The following is a 25,386-nucleotide window of genomic DNA, read 5'->3' as shown; positions in this document are numbered from 1 at the left end:
TTAACCCAATCTAATACAACTACCAACCTAAGATTATTTAACATCTAACCTAACCTAACCTAACCTAACCACAAACTAAACCTACTCAACCCCTGTCCCCTGAAGCCATGTGATTATAACGTAGCCTTTAACCAAGGGCGGGCAATTATTTTTCCGTGGGGGTCAAATGAAAAGCAGGTAATGTGATGGCGGGCAGAGCCAAACGTTTGAACTTTAAACTTTTTACTGCTGGTGCTGGTTGTATTTCTAAATTGCAAGCAGCGCGAATGACGTTGTTCATTCAAGCTGATCATTCCAAATTTACTATTACAGAGGTTTTCAGTGACCAAGTACTTCTACTTTGTCAGAGATTAGCTGTTTTGATGGAATATATATTGGAAGTATTTCTTACTAAGAATCCCAAAATTTGTTAGAAATGTTCTGGATAATCCAAGCATTTTTAATCTACACGCAGTTGCTTCGCGGGCCGCATGAAATCGTCCGGTGGGTTGGAAGCTGCCCGCAGGCCGTTTGCTTGACACCCCTGCCCCAAGTCTCCGAAGACACGTAGCACGGTAACAACAGAAATGCATCAATTTCGGTAAGCGAGGCTCGGGTCGCGAGCTGCTAGTAAAACTTAGATTTGAGTCGCGGTCTGAAAAGTTCAAGAACCACTGCTTTATTAGAACAGTAAACACGCACGATGAACTTACCGCACAAATCCATATTTAATCTTCTCAAACAGTATCACTAACACAGTATAGAGCGTCATACGATTTCTTATTCAGAGAGCTGACAGGCATTTAAGTCCGGCAGATCACAGGAACACGCGATGTAAATCATGAAACAATCCTAACTAAATAGCGGAATGCAAGATGAAATGAGATTCAGAAGTACGTGTTTCTAAACAAAAATTACAAAATAATACTTAGAAAGAGTCCAACCAAAATTAAAAGCAAACAGACGGCGACAATGATGACAAAGGAAACATGCAGCACAGTGTTTGGTATGGGATGGAGATGATCGATACGACCTTGGAGATCAACTGGTCCGACCACATATGGACAAAATACGTGGTCTTCTGACCTTGCACTGTTGAATGACAGCATCAAAACTAAACCTATTGGGAGTCGGCCAGTCCCGACCAGAGAACGCAAATGTGTATCTAATTCGTCCTCCGCGCGTGGTGCTTGGATTGCTGGTTGTTGCGATCCGGCTGGCTCTGTGGGATTCGCTCCAATTTGATCCGTGTTTTCCGCGTTAGACGTTCTCTCGGACGAAAACTCTTCGTTTGGGAGATTCCCAGATGCGAAGAAAGCGTCAAAAAATCGACCCTCTTCCCGATAAAACTCCCCGTCTTGTCGATATTTCCTATCAAAACGATTAATAGGAGTGTTTTTCTGAAATAATCCTAGAAATGAAACGTATAACTTACTGCGTGAGAATTTGCCGAATCATTTCTATATCAATTCCCATTTCTCGGGCCCTTGTTACGTAATCTAATTGCGTAATAGCCTCTTGCACAGTCGTCGCAATATCATTATTTCGCTCGCGTGATTGGGCAATAGGCGCCACGTTAAGGTCTTGCGATGCGGCTTTTTGAACGAAGGACATCCCTTTACTGTTTCGCACGAATTCGCACCTGCGAGGGAAAGGAAAACGAGGTTTAGTAAACCACGAACATAAATCTCTTATGGAAAACTTACGATGGAAACCATTTTGCTTGTTCAACCCAAGGATCGTGGTCGTAGTCCCAATTTTGAAGACCGCCGTTGCAGTACCAGCATTTAACGCGGTCTTGCTCCCCAATGTAAAACAAGCCCGCATTTGCGAGTTCTTCGGGCGTAGCACGGAGACGCTCTGCCGGCCAACGGACACTACGTCTGTTGTTGAAAGTATTGATACGGTCTGGTAGTGATCTCATGTGTGGATTCACGGGATTTATGCAGGTGCTCATGTCTCCTGTTGGCCCATTTTGAATTGAGGATGATCTTTGCGTTGCTTGATATGGTTGTTGAAGTGATGCAGTTGGTTGAGAAGGACTCACTGAGTTGATTGATAAGATTGGATCGCGTGGACGTGAGTAGTTAGTACGATCGGTCGCGAGCGGCTAATTTTTGCATGGGGTAGTATAGGGCCCGCTCGCATGTCGCATGGAAACTCGTATTGGCATATCGCACTTTTAGACCCCCCTATCGCTGGCACATCGCCATTGGTTCTTATGGGTGCGCTCGCATGTCGCACTTTCAGGTATAGGCATCTCTCGCACATCGCATGGAAACTCGTGGTGGCACATCGCCCTTTCGGGTAAAGGCATCTCTCGCACGTCGTACTTTCGCATGACGTGCTTTCGCGTATAGGCTGTGTTGGTGATTCACCATGTGTTCTTATGGGTGCGGTCGTGATTCGCACTTTCAGGCATCTCTCGCGCGGTGTTGAATATGTACGAGTCACCAACAATAACCGCACAAACGGAAACGTGGCTTGTTGTGAGGATTAAGCAGTGCGTGCGACCTATATTTCGAATGACCTGCGCGCTGAATTGTTTCCCGGCCAGCCGCGTGCTACAATAGATTATTACACTATTCCATTCAGTGCGAAATAGTTTGCTAAATCTAGGAATCAGTCTCATGGTGTTACTTTAGTAATTAGTTTACCACAGAGCCGGCGTAGCCGGTGATTCGAATACCGACAAATTTTCACTTATTTCTGACCCAACCCTAATCCTCTGTGAAGTTGACGCTTATTAAAAAAGGTGTGAAATAATTGTAAAATCCTAATCCGAAACCGATTATTTCGACTTTGGCGTAGTGCGCATTGAAATAGGATTGACAAACATGACTAGCAACTTCCCCACAGTCCCGTTTCGATATTATACACACATTGATTTGAAACAAGTAATGTAACATTACAACTCTATTCCCGATCCAGCTTTCCGTTTGTCAAAGAGACATTTTAACATCTTACCATACTCAAAAGAATTATTCACAACATTAACAAGTGTTTAAAATCTAGTTTTCACTTACTTGGCTATATCACTACAACTCGCAAACTTGAATTAATTCATCCTTGTGGTATTCGTATGACCGATAATTTTTATTCAACTGTAAAAGTCGTTACTAATCTATAACACAAAGTAATCACTACTCGGGAAATCTAGTTTTCACTTACTTGATTATATCACTACAACTCATAAATTTGAATTAATTCATCCTGGTTGTACTCGTATGATCGGTCTTTTTTTTATTCGATTGTAAAGGTCGTTACTATTCTGAAGACAAAGTATTTACTAATCGGTGCATATACGATTTGACTTGAACATATTATATTTTGAGTATACGAGATTTGAATGTCTGAACAATAACTGAGAAATAATTTATCACAATTAAATCCGTATATTACAGCGTAAAAGATATTTGAATGTCAGCAACTCGGTAAGGTCATAGTTACTACCACATTACCTAATTTACCCGACCAACTCGTCATGATCATTCCCGAAATCAACACAAACATGACTACTGACTTGAGTTAACCACAAAACAGCATCAAGTTTTAAATCCGGTTGTAGCTTACGGCTTATTTGAATGCGGGTTATGTTTTGTTGTAATTGAGTGTACGGAAATAGTATTACGTCTCGACATCTCACCATCTTACCATATTCAAAGAGTCAACCACGAAAACATTGTCAAGTAAATCCGTTTGTAACTTACCCGACCAACTCAAACAGTATCAGTATGAAAAACAGCCAAACATACACGAATCCATACAATCACTAAAACCTAAAATCCATAACAAGCTTGGTTGTATTCATATCCCTACACATCTTTTTTTATTCAACTTGAAAAGTCGTTACTATTCTGTAAGATAGAGGAATTACTACGCGGTATATTCTGCAAGACAAACTAATTACTACTCGGTATATTTTGTAAGACAAAAGTAATTACTTCTCAGTGTCGGCGACTTGAGATTAACATAATATGTTTGAGTATACGAGATTTGAAAGTCCGACCAACGTAGTTGAGAATTCATTTCTTACAATCGAACGATGGTGTTATATTCAAAGTTATCATGCTGTGAACATAAGGATTGACACATTGATTTGACATATGAGATTTTGTAATAGTTGATCATTACTTTATTATTAAATTATTTGCGTTAATTAGACCCGGCGTTGTGGTAAATGTTATGACAGCAACAAACTTTTCAGTATCAATGTTATTAACATATTAAGCTGTAAAACTATGTGTGTCTGAAATGTTCTTGATAGGAAAATTACTCCACCTTGGTAAAAATCACTCTGCGTATCGCGGATATCAGAAAATATTTCCAGTAACCAAGACTAAAGATGAAACGACAATATCGGTATTATTACATTCAACAATCAGTACAATTATTAAAATCTATCGTTTGCGATAAACAGCACTAAAGATGTAATAATTCCAGTATTCATACATTGAACATCCGATACAAAATGCTTTATTATCCCGATTCCCAACGGGTAATTGAAACGACTAAGTGTAGAATCAGTATATCACAATATCGTTACTATTGAATCCAACGATTTATTGTCGGAATTTGTGACAGAGAATTGAAACATATGCACTTTGCAGAGTGTGAAAATATCACTTTGAGTATCGAGTACCGTTCGAAGCTAGCGATCAATTCTTAATCATTTCAGTAACTCCCCATTGTGCGTGATAAATGTAAAATATCGCGAGGTTATACACTCTAAGACTTTGATTATTGCAAAAGTAAATTGTGATATGTTTGTTAGATGCATCCAATTCAACTAGAAGTGTCTGGTGCCCAACACTCGTAATATCGAAAAAGTACTTGCTACACTGTTATTTGCTAAACGTGTTTTGCATTGTTGTTCATTTCTAGTATTGATTGAAATCATTCTCGAACCCTCAAATAATAATTCCCGACAGGAAACCAAGCCGCTGAAAGTCGTTACCATCACGAAGAAACAATGTGTACGATGTTTGTCAAATGTGTCCAACCTGACCAACAGAAAACAATTTTCACTCACTCGAAATGAAACCAATGTGATGGTCTCCATTCGATATTTTGTTTGTGTCAAATACTTTGCAATGAACACATTTGCGTGGTTGAGCTTTACATCATCAAGCTGTTATTTGTAAATCAAGATTTCGGTAAACTTGTAAATGTATCGTTTAACTAACCGACATTTAGTGATTGGTGAACATACCAAACGATACACACTAGGGCTGTTCAAAAATTACTTTTTTCCCCCGATTCAAGCCGGTCACCTCTTAAATCGTCAGGTTGCAGTAGAAAACCTTGCTCACTAAATTTCACTCGATTCCAACCAGTAATGGCCTCCGCAGATCCAATTAAAATTTTTAATTTATTATGGAAAATTAAAAAAAAAAATTCCAAATTTTTTTGCTAACCCCATGAAATTGTTAAGCTGTCTTCAAAGACGTTGCACAACAAATTTGAGTCAATTCCGACCAGTAGAAGCGGAGTTATGTGGGTTTTTCGTTGACAAATCGCGGATTATCCACCGACCAAGGATAATCCGTGGAATATCATCGAAAAACTCACATAACTCCGCTTCTACTGGTCGGAATTGACTCAAATTTGTTTTGCAACGTCTTTGAAGACAGCTCAACAATTTCATGGGGTTGGCAGAAAAATTTGGAATTATTTTTTTTTAATTTTTCATAATAAATTAAAAATTTTAATTGGATCTGCGGAGGCCTTTACTGGTTGGAATCGAGTGAAATTTGGTGAGCAAGGTTTTCTACTGCAACCTGACGATTTAAGAGGTGACCGGCTTGAATCGGGGAGAAAAAGTTATTTTTGAACAGCCCTAATACACACCCATCTCCGAAATACTGCATTGATCTTAATTTCCACCATCGTGATAATCGAAGTACATTTCTTTCGAATTCGTAACAGTCGGTGTTTCTACGACACGATAAATTTTTGACAAGTTACGCTTAGAAGATTGGTTGCATATCGCGAAAAAAATAATATACCACTCATATTGATACTGTTACTCCATTGATCGATATTTTCAAACGAGTGAAATTTATTACTTGAGTTTCTCCGCTTAATGTAAATGAAAACTCAGCCGTCTTTTAACATCACAAAGACATTGATAAAAAGTAGGCAATCAAACACAACACTTTGTACGACACTAATTATTGTTCCACACATCTCATTTCATACTAAGTGTATACGAAAGATATTCACGACACATGAAAATATTCGCTCATGCTACGAACATACGCAATGATTGGTGGTGCTTTCAAACTGTTTCGATATCACAATAACTTTATTGTCTGAATGGGTGTTCATGTATCTTAATAATCAAATAGTTCAACACAGAACTAGTACTAACAGAAACATCAGAGAGTTGTTTACACAAAAGTTTGTATGTGTACAGTATGCGAATACCATGTGTAAGTCCAGCACAATTGCAGTATCCATCCGAGTTTAGTTAACACAAATTTATTACAACGGAGCCACGTAAACTTTCGTGAAAGAAAAGCATACTCACTTCCAGATGGATATGTCAACACCATAGTAGTAAATCAGCTACTCCAACAACAAAGTACATATGTTTCTAGCCACGGTCCTTACATCTTTCACATAGATCAATCTACTTTGCTAACGAAAAGTGCTGAGTCATCACATGATCGCCCTCACAACAAAACAGCTAATAGATATTATCATTCAAAATATTCCTAACCCTTTACACACCAGTGACAAATCATACAAAGAATATCTTTTGTGGGTCGAATTGTTGTTCAGTGTCAAGTCTACCTGTTGAAACGTACATTAAAACAACACAGTCACAATTCAATTAAAACCACGAATCTATTTTCGTTTCCTCACAAACTGTCACATACAGAAAAATAAATTTTATTCCGCCAAAACATACTTGTAACCAATCGCTTTCATTAAACACACAACACCATAAAAGTATTTACTTTCTACAACATAGACATTCCGATGTAGTCAAGAAATATTTTTATTAATCAAAATCATCGACTTCTGTTTACGGCGTTAGTGTGTGCATGTCATACATGTGGGATCCGTATTAAAATGGACACGACACGACTGAATGTAAGGAGATAGAAGTCTATCGCATAGATTTACATGTGGTCTTCGCTACGGTTTCAAAAAACTAATCATCTCTTTTGCATTGATCGAGACCGAGCAAGTTAGTTAATGGTCATGATTGTGTTTGTCATATGCGAATGATAGGGTTACTGTCAAATCTACATACAACAACCTTCTGGCACTCATAATAGCAATTTCATTCTCTCCCTTCGTAATTGTAGACTCACGACAAGTATATTGTACAACTCGACAGCTACTTTTAACAACACCAACGACACTAAACATACGATACCTACCCAAGTAAAATTACCATTTTCACCTGGAGGTCAGTCGTTACCTGAGTAAAAATACCATTATTCTTTGGAGATTTATCGTTTAATCAGAGTAACAAAACATTTTCACTTGGGGGTCTATCGTTTCCAAGAGTAACAAGCCCCCTTTCCTTTGGAAATCTATTTTTCCGTGGGTAACAAACCTTTTTCACTTGCAAATATATTTTCCCCCCCGGGTAACAAACCTTTTTTCGCTTGGAAATATATTTTTTCCTTGATCAACAGATCATTTTCACTTGGAAATATATTTTTTCCTTGAGCAACAGACCATTTTTACTTGGAAATATATTTTTTCCCTGAGCAACAAACCATTTTCACTTGGAAATATATTTTTTCCCTGAGCAACAAACCATTTCACTCGGCGGGTCGTCGTTTACCTGAGTAAAAATATCATTTTCCTTTGGAGATCTGGCGTTTACCCATTGTAACAATACATTTCACTTGGAAATCTGTCGTTTACCTGAGTACCAATACCGTTTTCACTTGGAAATCTATCTCTTCCCTGGGTAACAATACCATTTTCGTTTTGAAAACTGACAACCACACCGGTCAATTTGATATTTTTTGTATATTGTTACAACAGCCAGCGACAAAATATACACCAACAACGACTCCGATACATTTGTCTAATCAAATATTCACTTGCTCTGATGCATCCCATCAAAATCATTGGTTACTCACATACAATAACAATGTGCTGTTGTACATCGACATGTATGTTTTCGGAATTGGTGAATAAAGGGGTTTCCGATATGTCCGTGATGTCCGGGTTCGTGCTTTGGATTTTCCAGAGTCAAAATGTCTGAATAAAACACCTCCTCGACTTTGGTAGCTGGTTGATACACGGATAATGGTGTTCGGAAAACGGATGAATTTATGTTCCCCATCGCGCTGACAACATCGGGTTACTTGTGAGTTTCCTCGGGTCTGTTTACTATATTGTGTCTTTACTGGTCAATACATGTCGCTCCAGTCAGCTGAAACCGGATCACTAATATGAGAAAGTGTGGGGCCGGATCCGGATATTCACTCATGACCAGGCCTGTTTATTTTTGGATACTGGATTTTATTTTTGGAGATTCTCCAAAAATAAGATTTGAAAACATCCAAAAATAAGATTTTTTTGGATGATGTTTTTCAGTGAAATAAACAAGTCAGAGCGATATAAACGACCAGAAAACTCATAAAAACACACAAAACAGCATATATGTGAGGGGGAAGGGGTCACCGAAACGCTAAAACTACTTCCACTCAATCCACTTCACGTTTCTGCTGACCTTGCCTGCCTGCCCGCCCCTCCGCCTTTGTACTCCTATAAGTTTCACAGTGCGACATGTAGAGAAGACGGGAAGGCAGCTTGAGAGAGGCAAAGGGAACGGCGAAATCATATACAGTCACCTCTGTCACAATCACTTCGTCCACACGATGACGGGACTCATCTGCTGATGCTTCAGACGGCAACATAACTTGATCCAGAGTAGATGGAAAGCGTGCGCCCCAAGTTTGTTGACGCTCGTTTATTGTCAATGAAGAGGGTGGCCTCTTGGTTGACTGGAAACCGTACCAAACTCCTTGGTGTTATGGACGAAAACAGTCCGGCGTGTGCAACTTCGCTGCTGTGGTCCATCTGATCGTTCTCGATCGCATGGTCACGCTCGCACATAGCTGAGCACCACCGTCACGAAGCTTCATGGTCTTGACGTTCTGATCATGGAGCAGCAGGAGCTCATGCGCCTGGTCGAACTCCTGTGTCCAGGTGAGGACTGGGACGAGGACCGCCACAAGGAAGGTCAGAGGGTGTTGGGGTGTTGGGCTGTCAAGTTCAATGAGGCACGCATGGTATGACGTTTCAAGCGCATTACTGACGAGCGCTTTTCAGGAGCAAAGGCTTGGAAGATTGGAAAATTTGAAGAGTTAGACATTCCTCCATTTTTGGACCCCTAACCTCGATGTTTCCCACAATTGCGACGTTCGAGGCCGATATCTCGAAAATCAAGGGGGGGGCGTCTCGCAGTGATTAATATTCTTTAGAAGGCATCCTCCAGGCCAAAGACTAAATTTGTGAAGAATGTATTGTAAAGTTGGATCAAGATCACTGATGATATCTATGTGTTGGAGGACTTGAATACATGATAATAACATACTTTTGGTGGATTTTTTTAGTAGTAATAGGGCTCAAAACACCTTCAATTCTTATTTTTGGAGATCCTCCAAAAATAAAATTTGAAAACATCCAAAAATAAGCTATTTTTGTTATTTTTTGGAGAAATCCAAAAATAAACAGGCCTGCTCATGACCCAACGACCGATATTCAAGTAAACATGTTACAGACCGTGTTTTGTCTCCATGAAAAATACCTATGCATACACCATCACATCAAGTACGTCACGATTGTTCACAAGTATTTGCGTAAACGAGGTGTATATACAATGTGTCGATGCACAAACATCATGGGACACAAATTCACGTTCTCAAGTCTCATCATGCGCCGACTCTGTACATTCAATGTGGGCATAGATGACACACGACATGATACAATGGATAGTGCATTATGCATACCGATATATTCTCAGTCAAATATGCGAACCATACACAACCATATACCCTGATTTTCGCTGAATATCCACAACACCAACAAATCTGTAGATTTCTTTTCCCTTGACCTCGACGATAGAGTTGTCAGCCCAATGTACCAATCGAGTGTATGGTTCATCAGGTGTAAAATCCAAATCAAATGTCACCAAGGTATCGTTTTTCATTTTCAATATTTCCACCGCTGCATCTTGTCTGTGTCGTAAAACCACGGTGTGGGGCCAGAGGAATCTATGGAACGTTACGCGTAGTCCCATAATTACTCGCGGATATAGTCAGGTAACGACAACGTTTTCTCAGTGGTCTGCGTGGGTGCACCGTTTCAATACGTAGCTGGATCAACGAGACCAAAAGTTTCCAACCACGTTTTATAAGGGCATGTAGAATTACGAGACAGCACCCTCTTGCGGAGTGGTTAACACGAAATCAGTCTTCAACCCACAGAGACACACCTTGGATTACATTATCTAATCGTATTCGAACTCGAGATTCACACACACACAGAGTCCCTGTTTACGATTTCAATCCGGAGTCACTGCTCACGATGTTTAGCTGGAGTCGTTGTGTGGGAGTAGCAACATCGGGCATATTCATCGCCTGAAAGATTGATAACGATGGTGATCGCCAAATACCTAAAACCAGGTGAAACACTGCGGTCTCGGCGAAAAAGTTCACAGGTTATGACCAAGAATACGCGGGGATTGAGTGAGTAATTGAACTATGCAACCCGATTTTACTATATATCGAGGTCTGGATCACGATGTAAGTCTACCTGAGAATCCAAACAATCTTGCAAAATCAAGGTGTGAACCCGTGAAAAGGCTGTACTCGTATGAGATTCATTTTTCACAAGTTGGGTGGAGGTCGGTTCATACTAAGACCATGTTACGTCCAAATATGACCGCTTGCTTGTCTCCAAGTCATCTATGCCCACATTGAATGTACAGCGTCGGCGCATGATGAGACTTTAGAACGTGAATTTGTGTCCCATGATGTTTGTGCATCGACACATTGTATATACACCTCGTTTACGCAAATACTTGTGAACAATCGTGACGTACTTGATGTGATGGTGTATGCATAGGTATTTTTCATGGAGACAAAACACGGTCTGTAACATGTTTACTTGAATATCGGTCGTTGGGTCATGAGTGAATATCCGGATCCGGCCCCACACTTTCTCATATTAGTGATCCGGTTTCAGCTGACTGGAGCGACATGTATTGACCAGTAAAGACACAATATAGTAAACAGACCCGAGGAAACTCACAAGTAACCCGATGTTGTCAGCGCGATGGGGAACATAAATTCATCCGTTTTCCGAACACCATTATCCGTGTATCAACCAGTTACCAAAGTCGAGGAGGTGTTTTATTCAGACATTTTGACTCTGGAAAATCCAAAGCACGAACCCGGACATCACGGACATATCGGAAACCCCTTTATTCACCAATTCCGAAAACATACATGTCGATGTACAACAGCACATTGTTATTGTATGTGAGTAACCAATGATTTTGATGGGATGCATCAGAGCAAGTGAATATTTGATTAGACAAATGTATCGGAGTCGTTGTTGGTGTATATTTTGTCGCTGGCTGTTGTAACAATATACAAAAAATATCAAATTGACCGGTGTGGTTGTCAGTTTTCAAAACGAAAATGGTATTGTTACCCAGGGAAGAGATAGATTTCCAAGTGAAAACGGTATTGGTACTCAGGTAAACGACAGATTTCCAAGTGAAATGTATTGTTACAATGGGTAAACGCCAGATCTCCAAAGGAAAATGATATTTTTACTCAGGTAAACGACGACCCGCCGAGTGAAATGGTTTGTTGCTCAGGGAAAAAATATATTTCCAAGTGAAAATGGTTTGTTGCTCAGGGAAAAAATATATTTCCAAGTAAAAATGGTCTGTTGCTCAAGGAAAAAATATATTTCCAAGTGAAAATGATCTGTTGCTCAAGGAAAAAATATATTTCCAAGCGAAAAAAGGTTTGTTACCCGGGGGGGAAAATATATTTGCAAGTGAAAAAGGTTTGTTACCCAGGGAAAAATAGATTTCCAAAGGAAAGGGGGCTTGTTACTCTTGGAAACGATAGACCCCCAAGTGAAAATGTTTTGTTACTCTGATTAAACGATAAATCTCCAAAGAATAATGGTATTTTTACTCAGGTAACGACTGACCTCCAGGTGAAAATGGTAATTTTACTTGGGTAGGTATCGTATGTTTAGTGTCGTTGGTGTTGTTAAAAGTAGCTGTCGAGTTGTACAATATACTTGTCGTGAGTCTACAATTACGAAGGGAGAGAATGAAATTGCTATTATGAGTGCCAGAAGGTTGTTGTATGTAGATTTGACAGTAACCCTATCATTCGCATATGACAAACACAATCATGACCATTAACTAACTTGCTCGGTCTCGATCAATGCAAAAGAGATGATTAGTTTTTTGAAACCGTAGCGAAGACCACATGTAAATCTATGCGATAGACTTCTATCTCCTTACATTCAGTCGTGTCGTGTCCATTTTAATACGGATCCCACGTGTATGACATGCACACACTAACGCCGTAAACAGAAGTCGATGATTTTGATTAATAAAAATATTTCTTGACTACATCGGAATGTCTATGTTGTAGAAAGTAAATACTTTTATGGTGTTGTGTGTTTAATGAAAGCGATTGGTTACAAGTATGTTTTGGCGGAATAAAATTTATTTTTCTGTATGTGACAGTTTGTGAGGAAACGAAAATAGATTCGTGGTTTTAATTGAATTGTGACTGTGTTGTTTTAATGTACGTTTCAACAGGTAGACTTGACACTGAACAACAATTCGACCCACAAAAGATATTCTTTGTATGATTTGTCACTGGTGTGTAAAGGGTTAGGAATATTTTGAATGATAATATCTATTAGCTGTTTTGTTGTGAGGGCGATCATGTGATGACTCAGCACTTTTCGTTAGCAAAGTAGATTGATCTATGTGAAAGATGTAAGGACCGTGGCTAGAAACATATGTACTTTGTTGTTGGAGTAGCTGATTTACTACTATGGTGTTGACATATCCATCTGGAAGTGAGTATGCTTTTCTTTCACGAAAGTTTACGTGGCTCCGTTGTAATAAATTTGTGTTAACTAAACTCGGATGGATACTGCAATTGTGCTGGACTTACACATGGTATTCGCATACTGTACACATACAAACTTTTGTGTAAACAACTCTCTGATGTTTCTGTTAGTACTAGTTCTGTGTTGAACTATTTGATTATTAAGATACATGAACACCCATTCAGACAATAAAGTTATTGTGATATCGAAACAGTTTGAAAGCACCACCAATCATTGCGTATGTTCGTAGCATGAGCGAATATTTTCATGTGTCGTGAATATCTTTCGTATACACTTAGTATGAAATGAGATGTGTGGAACAATAATTAGTGTCGTACAAAGTGTTGTGTTTGATTGCCTACTTTTTATCAATGTCTTTGTGATGTTAAAAGACGGCTGAGTTTTCATTTACATTAAGCGGAGAAACTCAAGTAATAAATTTCACTCGTTTGAAAATATCGATCAATGGAGTAACAGTATCAATATGAGTGGTATATTATTTTTTTCGCGATATGCAACCAATCTTCTAAGCGTAACTTGTCAAAAATTTATCGTGTCGTAGAAACACCGACTGTTACGAATTCGAAAGAAATGTACTTCGATTATCACGATGGTGGAAATTAAGATCAATGCAGTATTTCGGAGATGGGTGTGTATTAGGGCTGTTCAAAAATAACTTTTTCTCCCCGATTCAAGCCGGTCACCTCTTAAATCGTCAGGTTGCAGTAGAAAACCTTGCTCACCAAATTTCACTCGATTCCAACCAGTAAAGGCCTCCGCAGATCCAATTAAAATTTTTAATTTATTATGAAAAATTAAAAAAAAATAATTCCAAATTTTTCTGCCAACCCCATGAAATTGTTGAGCTGTCTTCAAAGACGTTGCAAAACAAATTTGAGTCAATTCCGACCAGTAGAAGCGGAGTTATGTGAGTTTTTCGATGATATTCCACGGATTATCCTTGGTCGGTGGATAATCCGCGATTTGTCAACGAAAAACCCACATAACTCCGCTTCTACTGGTCGGAATTGACTCAAATTTGTTGTGCAACGTCTTTGAAGACAGCTTAACAATTTCATGGGGTTAGCAAAAAAATTTGGAATTTTTTTTTTTAATTTTCCATAATAAATTAAAAATTTTAATTGGATCTGCGGAGGCCATTACTGGTTGGAATCGAGTGAAATTTAGTGAGCAAGGTTTTCTACTGCAACCTGACGATTTAAGAGGTGACCGGCTTGAATCGGGGGAAAAAAGTAATTTTTGAACAGCCCTAGTGTGTATCGTTTGGTATGTTCACCAATCACTAAATGTCGGTTAGTTAAACGATACATTTACAAGTTTACCGAAATCTTGATTTACAAATAACAGCTTGATGATGTAAAGCTCAACCACGCAAATGTGTTCATTGCAAAGTATTTGACACAAACAAAATATCGAATGGAGACCATCACATTGGTTTCATTTCGAGTGAGTGAAAATTGTTTTCTGTTGGTCAGGTTGGACACATTTGACAAACATCGTACACATTGTTTCTTCGTGATGGTAACGACTTTCAGCGGCTTGGTTTCCTGTCGGGAATTATTATTTGAGGGTTCGAGAATGATTTCAATCAATACTAGAAATGAACAACAATGCAAAACACGTTTAGCAAATAACAGTGTAGCAAGTACTTTTTCGATATTACGAGTGTTGGGCACCAGACACTTCTAGTTGAATTGGATGCATCTAACAAACATATCACAATTTACTTTTGCAATAATCAAAGTCTTAGAGTGTATAACCTCGCGATATTTTACATTTATCACGCACAATGGGGAGTTACTGAAATGATTAAGAATTGATCGCTAGCTTCGAACGGTACTCGATACTCAAAGTGATATTTTCACACTCTGCAAAGTGCATATGTTTCAATTCTCTGTCACAAATTCCGACAATAAATCGTTGGATTCAATAGTAACGATATTGTGATATACTGATTCTACACTTAGTCGTTTCAATTACCCGTTGGGAATCGGGATAATAAAGCATTTTGTATCGGATGTTCAATGTATGAATACTGGAATTATTACATCTTTAGTGCTGTTTATCGCAAACGATAGATTTTAATAATTGTACTGATTGTTGAATGTAATAATACCGATATTGTCGTTTCATCTTTAGTCTTGGTTACTGGAAATATTTTCTGATATCCGCGATACGCAGAGTGATTTTTACCAAGGTGGAGTAATTTTCCTATCAAGAACATTTCAGACACACATAGTTTTACAGCTTAATATGTTAATAACATTGATACTGAAAAGTTTGTTGCTGTCATAACATTTACCACAACGCCGGGTCTAATTAACGCAAATAATTTAATAATAAAGTAATGATCAACTATTACAAAATCTCATATGTCAAATCAATGTGTCAATCCTTATGTTCACAGCATGATAACTTTGAATATAACACCATCGTTCGATTGTAAGAAATGAATTCTCAACTACGTTGGTCGGACTTTCAAATCTCGTATACTCAAACATATTATGTTAATCCCAAGTCGCCGACACTGAGAAGTAATTACTTTTGTCTTACAAAATATACCGAGTAGTAATTAGTTTGTCTTGCAGAATATACCGCGTAGTAATTCCTCTATCTTACAGAATAGTAACGACTTTTCAAGTTGAATAAAAAAAGATGTGTAGGGATATGAATACAACCAAGCTTGTTATGGATTTTAGGTTTTAGTGATTGTATGGATTCGTGTATGTTTGGCTGTTTTTCATACTGATACTGTTTGAGTTGGTCGGGTAAGTTACAAACGGATTTACTTGACAATGTTTTCGTGGTTGACTCTTTGAATATGGTAAGATGGTGAGATGTCGAGACGTAATACTATTTCCGTACACTCAATTACAACAAAACATAACCCGCATTCAAATAAGCCGTAAGCTACAAGCGGATTTAAAACTTGATGCTGTTTTGTGGTTAACTCAAGTCAGTAGTCATGTTTGTGTTGATTTCGGGAATGATCATGACGAGTTGGTCGGGTAAATTAGGTAATGTGGTAGTAACTATGACCTTACCGAGTTGCTGACATTCAAATATCTTTTACGCTGTAATATACGGATTTAATTGTGATAAATTATTTCTCAGTTATTGTTCGGACATTCAAATCTCGTATACTCAAAATATAATATGTTCAAGTCAAATCGTATATGCACCGATTAGTAAATACTTTGTCTTCAGAATAGTAACGACCTTTACAATCGAATAAAAAAAAGACCGATCATACGAGTACAACCAGGATGAATTAATTCAAATTTATGAGTTGTAGTGATATAATCAAGTAAGTGAAAACTAGATTTCCCGAGTAGTGATTACTTTGTGTTATAGATTAGTAACGACTTTTACAGTTGAATAAAAATTATCGGTCATACGAATACCACAAGGATGAATTAATTCAAGTTTGCGAGTTGTAGTGATATAGCCAAGTAAGTGAAAACTAGATTTTAAACACTTGTTAATGTTGTGAATAATTCTTTTGAGTATGGTAAGATGTTAAAATGTCTCTTTGACAAACGGAAAGCTGGATCGGGAATAGAGTTGTAATGTTACATTACTTGTTTCAAATCAATGTGTGTATAATATCGAAACGGGACTGTGGGGAAGTTGCTAGTCATGTTTGTCAATCCTATTTCAATGCGCACTACGCCAAAGTCGAAATAATCGGTTTCGGATTAGGATTTTACAATTATTTCACACCTTTTTTAATAAGCGTCAACTTCACAGAGGATTAGGGTTGGGTCAGAAATAAGTGAAAATTTGTCGGTATTCGAATCACCGGCTACGCCGGCTCTGTGGTAAACTAATTACTAAAGTAACACCATGAGACTGATTCCTAGATTTAGCAAACTATTTCGCACTGAATGGAATAGTGTAATAATCGATAGTAGCACGCGGCTGGCCGGGAAACAATTCAGCGCGCAGGTCATTCGAAATATAGGTCGCACGCACTGCTTAATCCTCACAACAAGCCACGTTTCCGTTTGTGCGGTTATTGTTGGTGACTCGTACATATTCAACACCGCGCGAGAGATGCCTGAAAGTGCGAATCACGACCGCACCCATAAGAACACATGGTGAATCACCAACACAGCCTATACGCGAAAGCACGACATGCGAAAGTACGACGTGCGAGAGATGCCTTTACCCGAAAGGGCGATGTGCCACCACGAGTTTTCCATGCGATGTGCGAGAGATGCCTATACCTGAAAGTGCGACATGCCACCACGAGTTTCCATGCGATGTGCGAGAGATGCCTATACCTGAAAGTGCGACATGCGAGCGCACCCATAAGAACCAATGGATATGTGCGAGCGGAAGGGGGGTCTAAAAGCGCGATATGCCAACACGAGTTTCCAGGCACCTCACCGCCGCACCCATAAGAGCCCCAGGCAAATCACGAGCGATCTATATAACTACTGACGTGGCGGTAAATAGTCAGCTAGATACTTGCGGAATATACCTAACGAAATCGAATTTAGCTGTTATCAGTGTCTATCTACTATAGCAGGGGTGGGCAACATACGGCCCGCGGGCCGGCTCCGGCCCGCGGACAGTTTTCCGATTTTCATGATAATGTGGCCCGCGGTCCCAATCTGCCGAGATTTCCCTTGCTTACAACGTCAAATTTTAGTGACTGCATAGTGCATGTTATTATATACGTATATGCGCAGCGTGCTAGAGTGGAGCTTACGCGTAATTTCGTCGAAGCGAGAAGACTTGCATTATCGGCATTTGCGATGTAGGCTACTCAACCCTAATGTCGTTTGTAGTAATCATGGTGTTTGTCGACTACAATGCTCAATGACACCAGGCTGATATTTCTTATTTTTCATTCTGTAACCACCGACTTGTAGCACGGCACATTTCTAGGCTTTTGTAAGACGAAAACACTGCTTATACCAGGGGTCGCCAACTCAAAACGGGTCGCGGGCCACTTTTCAAATTTCGTAGAGGTCGCGGACCGCATGAATTCATTATCGAGATTTCTCAAGCCACACAGTTGAACAACGATGCTATCTCGTCACTTACTCAACCCTAACGAATATATGTGTTGGTAAATTAGGGGTACCGGGGTTATCGAACTCCTTGAAATCTTAATTGAGGATTGCACCGTGTGTTGATTGATTAGATAGAAGCAGACATGGCGGCGCCTGTATGACAATGCTATACTCAAATCCACATTGTCTTCGTCATTATCGGCGAGAAATGGCTTTGAAGTGACAATACTGTCGTTAAAATGTATTCATTAAATGCGATTTATTCCTTGTATATGTGGAATGTGGATAAATGGGCGAATATTGTATCGATTCAGCAATCCGGCCCGCTAAGTATATACTTAATTTTCCTATATCCGGCCCGCCGACTCGAGAAGTTGCCCGTCCCTGTACTATAGTGATAGGTAAATATAATCTTACCTCTGGACGTCTGCATAGGTATATTCTGTGTTTCGCGTTTGTCTGCGAAGTCACATATAGATTTGTGCCATCGCCGGTCTTTTGGGTTATCGCCGATCATCCAATTCTCTATTGCTGCTCCGCAACTGCAAGTTGGCACAGTTTGCCATGAGCATTCTCGTTACTTGTTTGGAGTATGATACTTTGATAAAATAACTGATTTGGCAATTTTTTCTGATTTCCTATATCTATAGGCGTTTACCACCAAGTATATTTTTTGACTTATCATAGAATCATTCTACTCCATACCAGTGTTGGGATCAAGTCACTACCTTCGAGTCACGAGTCATTTCGAGTCATTGCACATTTTGACTCGAGTCAAGTCAAGTCAATCGATTTTCGAAGGTGACTCGAGTCAAGTCAAGTCAGTCGATTTTTGGAGGTGACTGGAGTCAAGTCGAGTCAAGTCAAGTCAAGTCACGAGTCAAGTCACAATTCAAGTCAAATTGCCTTTTGAGGTATGAGACGTGATTACGTCATTGTATTTTGCTAGCTGTCTGAAATACAGATTATAAGTGGTCATTGATTTTGAACCGATGACGGGATATAGAGTTAAATCTACACGCAAGTGAGGCGCTGTATCGCTCACATATAAGTAGATCTAATAAACTACGTAAGTAATTGCACAACCTCAGTTTATAGTTACCAGCCCAAATCAGTGGCGGCTCGTGACAATATCGGGTGGTGGGGCAAGGGCCGCAAGCGACTTGTTATCAATATGACGTCACAGTAGCGTTTTTCAACGTTCATGATGGCCACATGAATTTCCCGTAAACAATGATTTTTAACGTAGGTGCCGCGAGAGGTTTGCCGGTGGCGTGACTTGAAGTGCGGTAACAAATGTTTTATTTATTGTTTTTTATTCAAATGATTATTTTACAAAATGTACGCGAACTCAGAATCGTTCCCATGCCACGAATCAATCATCAGGTTATCCTTAGTAGCATGCGTTATGATTTCGTGGTAGAGATTACGCAAGCGCCGAGTAAGACTATACCAAAAATACACAGACCAACTACCTACAAAGAGCATTCGCATGACACCTTGTGGTGTTTTAATCGTTCCATGCTCAGCAATTCTGTAAAGTGCTGCAGCGCCTCCGACCCGATTTGTATATGGATTCTCGTCCCGAATGCGAGTCAAATCGATTTGCCCTCGTCCGAAAGTGTTTGGTACACGATCCTGGTGCGTTACGACCAGGGGATAGGCAATCAAAGCGGTGGCACCCATAAACGTAAAACATTATAAAAAGCCAGCTGTTATCCATGGAAGATTAATTACGAGTCTGCCTGCCATCATTCAAGCAGGAATCAAAGCATTGTGTTAAATTGAAATGCGAGCACATATCGCATTAAACAATTTCATGAAAAAATTATTTCATCTTGATGAATTTTTCACTTTTTTTCCATAGCCATAACAAAATATATCGGTAAATTAACTGTCAGTGTGCCTCGAGTAATAAGGATGAAAACCACTCACTTTTCCTTAGCCATAGACATGGTTGAGTTACCTGGGCTCACTTGATTGAAATTATTCGGAAAGAACATGATGTGTACAGTCGTCCGCCCACCAGCATTAATTTATGTCTTGTATAAGTATTGTGCGCGACGTGATTTCTTATTAGCAAAATGTTCAATAACGAGTTTATTGAAATCTGGAATTCCCAGAACCACGTCGTTGTGAATCGAGAGAACAGCCAACGCATTAAGCCTATCTTGGCCCATCCTGTTTCTGAGAAAGGTCTTGATACGTTTCAATGTGCTGAAACTGCGCTCGGATTCCGCGGATGAAATCGGGGTGGTCAAAATGATATTATCCTCGCCATAAGTAAGCCATTCATTTTTATCGAAATGCGCTGAAGAAAAGGCACGAGTGCGCTTTCCTCCGGCGTACGATTGGATCAATGGGCAATTTCTAGGCTGATACGGACCTAGTCGCTTTACCTCTAATTTTTGCTCTAAAGGCAGCTGGCTAAACGGCGTACGGAGCAAAGATTCAACACGATTCATGTTCGCACTTGACCTGACTACTTATCTGCAGAAATGGAAATGACTATAAATCGAGAGATTGCGTATGCCTAACTGGAAAGGTCAACGAGTTCGGACACATACGCAATTGTTATCTCATAGATTGGACAAGGAAATGTCATATTGAATCCAAAACATCATTCTGAAGAACTACGGATAGCAGCCTCGGAAATTCGGTCCCGGTACAGCTTGGGAGATTCTGGCCTTGAGGCTGGAGACTGTCACACGACACATACGGCTTACGGTCTATAGTGTCTATATGTCTGCTGCAAAATCGCCTTCGGAAATTATATTACCGAATAAATACGTGGATGAAAGCCGAAAACTTGGTACACTGTTACATGAAATCATCGAGAAGTATAGCCTCATGACCGTTTTCGGTATGGTACACTGTCAAAATTAATACGAACAGATCAACGCCGAATTTTGCGTAATATTTACTGAGGAATCGGCTGATCAAGCGATCAGCTGTTAGCCGCCATCGAAAACGAAACAGCTATCGCGCTTGACAGGGGTTGTAATTGTGAGCAAATGGCCCGAAGGCCACCATTCCACGGTGAAATTGATATTGGAGAATATAAAATAAAACTAAATATTTGAATGCAAACCGAGGATGTTAGTAAACTGTTTCATGATATCATCATCTCATCACCTATCTCAGTATGGACACAGATACACCGGCTTTTGCGTGAAATCCGCAATGCGTTAGGTAGGCTAAGTATCAGATCAGCGCACATCTCTACCATACTCGAACTTAATAACGAAATTGCTGCCCTAATCATTGAGTGTCAACCTTGAGACTTGGCACAGCGTTCGATACTAAAATCAAGACATACCATGTAAAAGTTCATGACGGATCTAGCTAAGGAGCATCGTTAAAATCAATGGAGACCAATACCGGCTTTGCGTGAAATATGTTTGCGATACATGACCGATCAGCACACACTCGACTTTGGAAACGGAATTACTACCCTAAACTTTGAGTAGAAACCCTGAAACTTAGGACAGTGTTAAATACCACCATCACGACATGACATACCAAGTTTCAAGAATTATCATGGTGTGAAACACCATCAAAATCGACCTGTACCAGCAACGGTCGACTCAACGCATATCACGGTATCCGAGTTCAGATATAGATACGATTGTTACATCACACCTTAGGGGCGAGCAAGCATATTTGCCCCGGTTGCTCGGCCATTTTACGAATAGGAGAGAGTAAAGCAACGTTTCTTAATTGTGCGCAGCTTTGAGAGAATAGATAGTGAAAGCTTGTTATGAGCGCTACCGGGGCAAGCCCCGGCTAGGCATTCACAAAGCGAAAACACAGAAGAGAATTCGATTTTCGCGGAGACTTCGCTATGTATGGGCATTTGCAAGCGAAAGCACAAGAAGAACGCGGGTTTCGCTGTGATCTCGATATATATTGAGCGCTGTGCGTCTATAAATGGTTAAATTGTTATTGAACAGAATTTTAGGTGGGGCAATGCCCCAGTTGCCCTATAGGACGAGCCGCCACTGGCCCAAATAGAGAATAGAGAAACGAATTGATAAGATGTAATACATTACCCTTTTGCAAATTGATATGATACAATTCGAGCCTGCGCCAATGGTTGAGGACTATATAAACTATTTTTGAATTCAATTTTAATAAAACAAGAGAGGTTTGGTTGTTAAGTTAAGAACACAGAACAGGAATAGATATTTTGGTATTAAATTACTTTCCTATACTATAGTTAAGACAACGTAGGCTGTAAGCTTCGATCACGTCGTTTGCGATCAATATATTTGTGAGAGAACAATGGAGGCTCAGTAAAACGCGCGATCATTGAATGATTAGCCGCTCTCAGGGGATACACCAGCGTTGCGCGAGCAATCCGAACATATGCAATGATTTTTATGGACACCGATTACTTGATGACTTGAAATTGACTCGTGAATTTTGCTCCGAGTCACGAGTCAATCCACGTTTCTGATACGCCGAGTCAAGTCAAGTCAAGTCATTTTAGCAAAGTGACTCGAGTCAAGTCAAGTCATACGAAAAAGTGACTCGAGTCTGACTCGAGTCAAGTCATGACTCGAGTCATCCCAACACTGCTCCATACATCAATCAGCCAGATGTGCCATTACTTTTACGTCTCGTGTTATTAGAGTTGAACGACCATGCAAATCTCGAGATGTAACTGCTATAGTTCTAGGTATAAAATAACTATTTTAGCAATAATTACTGATTTACAATGAGACCACAGTTTTCCGTTCACCACTCAGTTGTGGCACCTAATCTGTAAGTTAAATCATGAATCTTGTCAATCCAAAACCACTATTACGATTGAACGTCCAATGATTCATTGGCACACTATTATTTGTAGTGAATACGTCCACATGAAACGTTACCTTGGGCAATTTGATAATTCACAATCGTACCTGAAGCATTTCACTCTGTCCCTGTACCCGACGTAATGAAATCCTGCAGCTGCCAAATCTGTTGGTTGCACGGTTGAGTTTCTTGAGAAGCATTGAAAAGTCGCAAGTCGATATTGTTCTCTTCGTACATCGCCTGATTCAATACAAAGCATTGTGACGAGCACGTAGCGTGGTAATAACACAGTTATAGCCATTAGTAGATTTCTATAATCGGTTCTAGCGCCACCTCTAGTTGTATCGTACAGCTTCTCTCATTAACTGTATAGCTATAGATCATTATGCGCAAATTTCAGATGCATTTCGGACAGTGACGTGCGGTCAGATGAGGTAAGGGAGGCAGTGCCTCACCTGTTGTCAGGATGAGTCACAGAAATTGTGACACGTTCAATGGTTATAATACCCAGAATTGTGTGCATTTTGCACCGATGTTATTGAATGCCAAATTTTGACGCATCGTAGCATACGAAATCACGGCATTTGCATATATATTGTTGAAAAATACAGTGCGAAAGGAGACATGAGCCGCACAGGCTGGTCAAGTCTCACCAGTGATGGCGCAATTCAGCCTAAACAGCTCAGAATTTGAAATATCTGGTATTATTCGAATGCTATTGTCGCACTGATGCTGAAAATCTAAATATTAATAATATCAGAGCACCAGAAATCGCCAGGGAATGTGAGATTCGACATTTCTACTTCAATAACAGCGAAGAGAAACAATGACCAGGTTCGACAGAGATGGATTTGACATACCCATTACCCACTGATGACTAACAATCCGACAATCCCCGCGCAGGTATACTAATGCGCTATCGACTTCGCATTCTTACAAGTCCTTACTTTCAACATTCGGTACAAGTAAACAGAAACACACTAGTGCGGGCGAAACGACAAATTCTCTGGTCCTATTCCGATCCTGTATTTTAAAGCTCTGGTCCGACTCCGTTCCGACTCATATAGGCCGGATTCTAGAAATGACCGTGATCCTGTCCGAAATATCCGACAATAATTATCTACTCATAGAAGTGTATTGGATATTGATTGAAAGAATTCAAACAGGAAACTAAAAATTCAAATATCAAGCCCGACCCTTATCTGAAGTGATTATTCCAACTTGGACTTAGCATGTGGTTAATTTCCATGAAGGGTAACTATCTATTCGAGGGTGGAAATGGGTAAGGCTGTCATATTCCTAGTAAAAAGTACTGATCCGGCTCCGATTCGGTTCCTGCCGTACCAGAAAAAGTACTGATCCGGCTCCGGCTAAAAATGAAAAAATCCGGTCGGATATCCAAACCGGTTTCGGTCCATGCTCCGCCCTAGTAATACCTGGCGGAATGTACACGCTGACTTGTACCGGTGGGTCTCTTTCTCCGTTACAAAAAGCTCCATCATATGTTATTTCAGCCCTTCTTACCATTTCAATTTAATCTAGTAGTCAATGACCGTGATAGCAGATGATGTTAGAGTTTCAACGGTTAAACTCACATGCGCCGTTTCTCGAATCGAGCCTATATTATATAGCGATTAATAGCAAACACTGGCTATTTCGAGAAAGAAAACACTGCCTATTTGTCTAGCTAAGTGATCTTTCATTATCTGTATGAACCAGTATGAGCAAATTTCAGATGCATTTTGGAGTAGAATTCATTGTTTTTAAAGCTACTTATTCGGGCATACTGTTTGTTGCTCTCTTTTGCAATTTCACTTGAAATGGTTTGCTTTCGTCCACGGTAATTGAGTACGTCTTATACACTACAAAGTTGGACGCTACAGTTCAACTTGACTACTTCAACCAATTCTTACAAGTCTTTACTCTGAATATGCTGTATACCTGGAGGAATGTAGACGCTGACTTGTCCCGGTGGGTCTCTTTCTCCGTTATAAAAAGCTCCGTCATATGTGATCTCAGCCCTTCTTACCATCCCAATTCAATCTAATACCATATGAGCGTGATAGCAGACTATGTTACAGGTTCAACTGTTAACTCTCATGCACCGTATCTCGAATCGAGGCTATATTATATAGCGCGATTTAGCAAACACCGGCTATTTCGAGATAGCAAATTTTTGCTGCGTCATCATCGATATGCGTTGTAAACCGCGTGGCTGACTTCAAATAACTAGCCTCCATAGAAATGACTGACTGCATTCGTGACTATTTTTACACTAAACTATTGCAGTTTACAGCAACCAACACTGCCTATTTTTTCGCATCATCAGCATCGATAAACTACGCGTCATTCGACTGACCATTTGGCAGCTGCGGGATTTTATTACGGCGGGTACGCGGACAAAGCGAAATGTTTCAGGTATTGTGAA

The 25,386-nt window shown here is 39.8% G+C and overlaps 1 protein-coding gene across 4 annotated transcripts; it reads right to left on the bottom strand.

Moving 5' to 3' along the window:
* Positions 1-575: 575 nt before the first annotated feature.
* LOC145439222 (uncharacterized) lies at positions 576-25,122 on the bottom strand. 4 transcript variants are annotated; one of them, XM_080316723.1, is made up of 6 exons: positions 24,900-25,122; positions 23,072-23,198; positions 18,576-18,706; positions 1,686-1,862; positions 1,415-1,621; positions 1,209-1,350 (listed from the first exon to the last, which is right to left on the bottom strand). In XM_080316723.1, the coding sequence occupies exons 1-5, from the start codon at positions 24,988-24,990 to the stop codon at positions 1,479-1,481; spliced, it is 669 nt and encodes a 222-aa protein (XP_080172849.1). In that variant the 5' UTR covers positions 24,991-25,122; the 3' UTR covers positions 1,209-1,350; positions 1,415-1,478. The 4 variants fall into 4 exon arrangements, with proteins under 4 accessions (XP_080172846.1, XP_080172849.1, XP_080172848.1 ...); XM_080316722.1 differs by lacking the exon at positions 24,900-25,122 and adding an exon at positions 24,395-24,851 and having other exon boundaries at positions 18,576-18,700; positions 23,066-23,198; XM_080316721.1 differs by lacking the exon at positions 24,900-25,122 and adding an exon at positions 24,395-24,848.
* Between the last annotated feature and the right edge of the window lie 264 nt (positions 25,123-25,386).

Source organism: Botryllus schlosseri, chromosome 5, assembly GCF_051294905.1.
Source record: "Botryllus schlosseri isolate E-star chromosome 5, Bs_hap1, whole genome shotgun sequence".
NCBI classification, from domain to species: Eukaryota; Metazoa; Chordata; class Ascidiacea; order Stolidobranchia; family Styelidae; genus Botryllus; species Botryllus schlosseri.
The sequence above is the reverse complement of the archived record's forward strand: the minus strand, read 5'-3'. Positions and strand labels throughout refer to the sequence as shown.

Coding starts and splice junctions, on each gene's coding strand:
- LOC145439222 (XM_080316720.1), bottom strand. CDS start 1,936: ATGAGCACCTGCATAAATCCCGTGAATCCACACATGAGATCACTACCA. Junction 1,622..1,685: donor CAAGCAAAATGGTTTCCATC/GTAAGTTTTCCA, acceptor TTTCCCTCGCAG/GTGCGAATTCGTGCGAAACA. Junction 1,351..1,414: donor ATTCGGCAAATTCTCACGCA/GTAAGTTATACG, acceptor TCGTTTTGATAG/GAAATATCGACAAGACGGGG.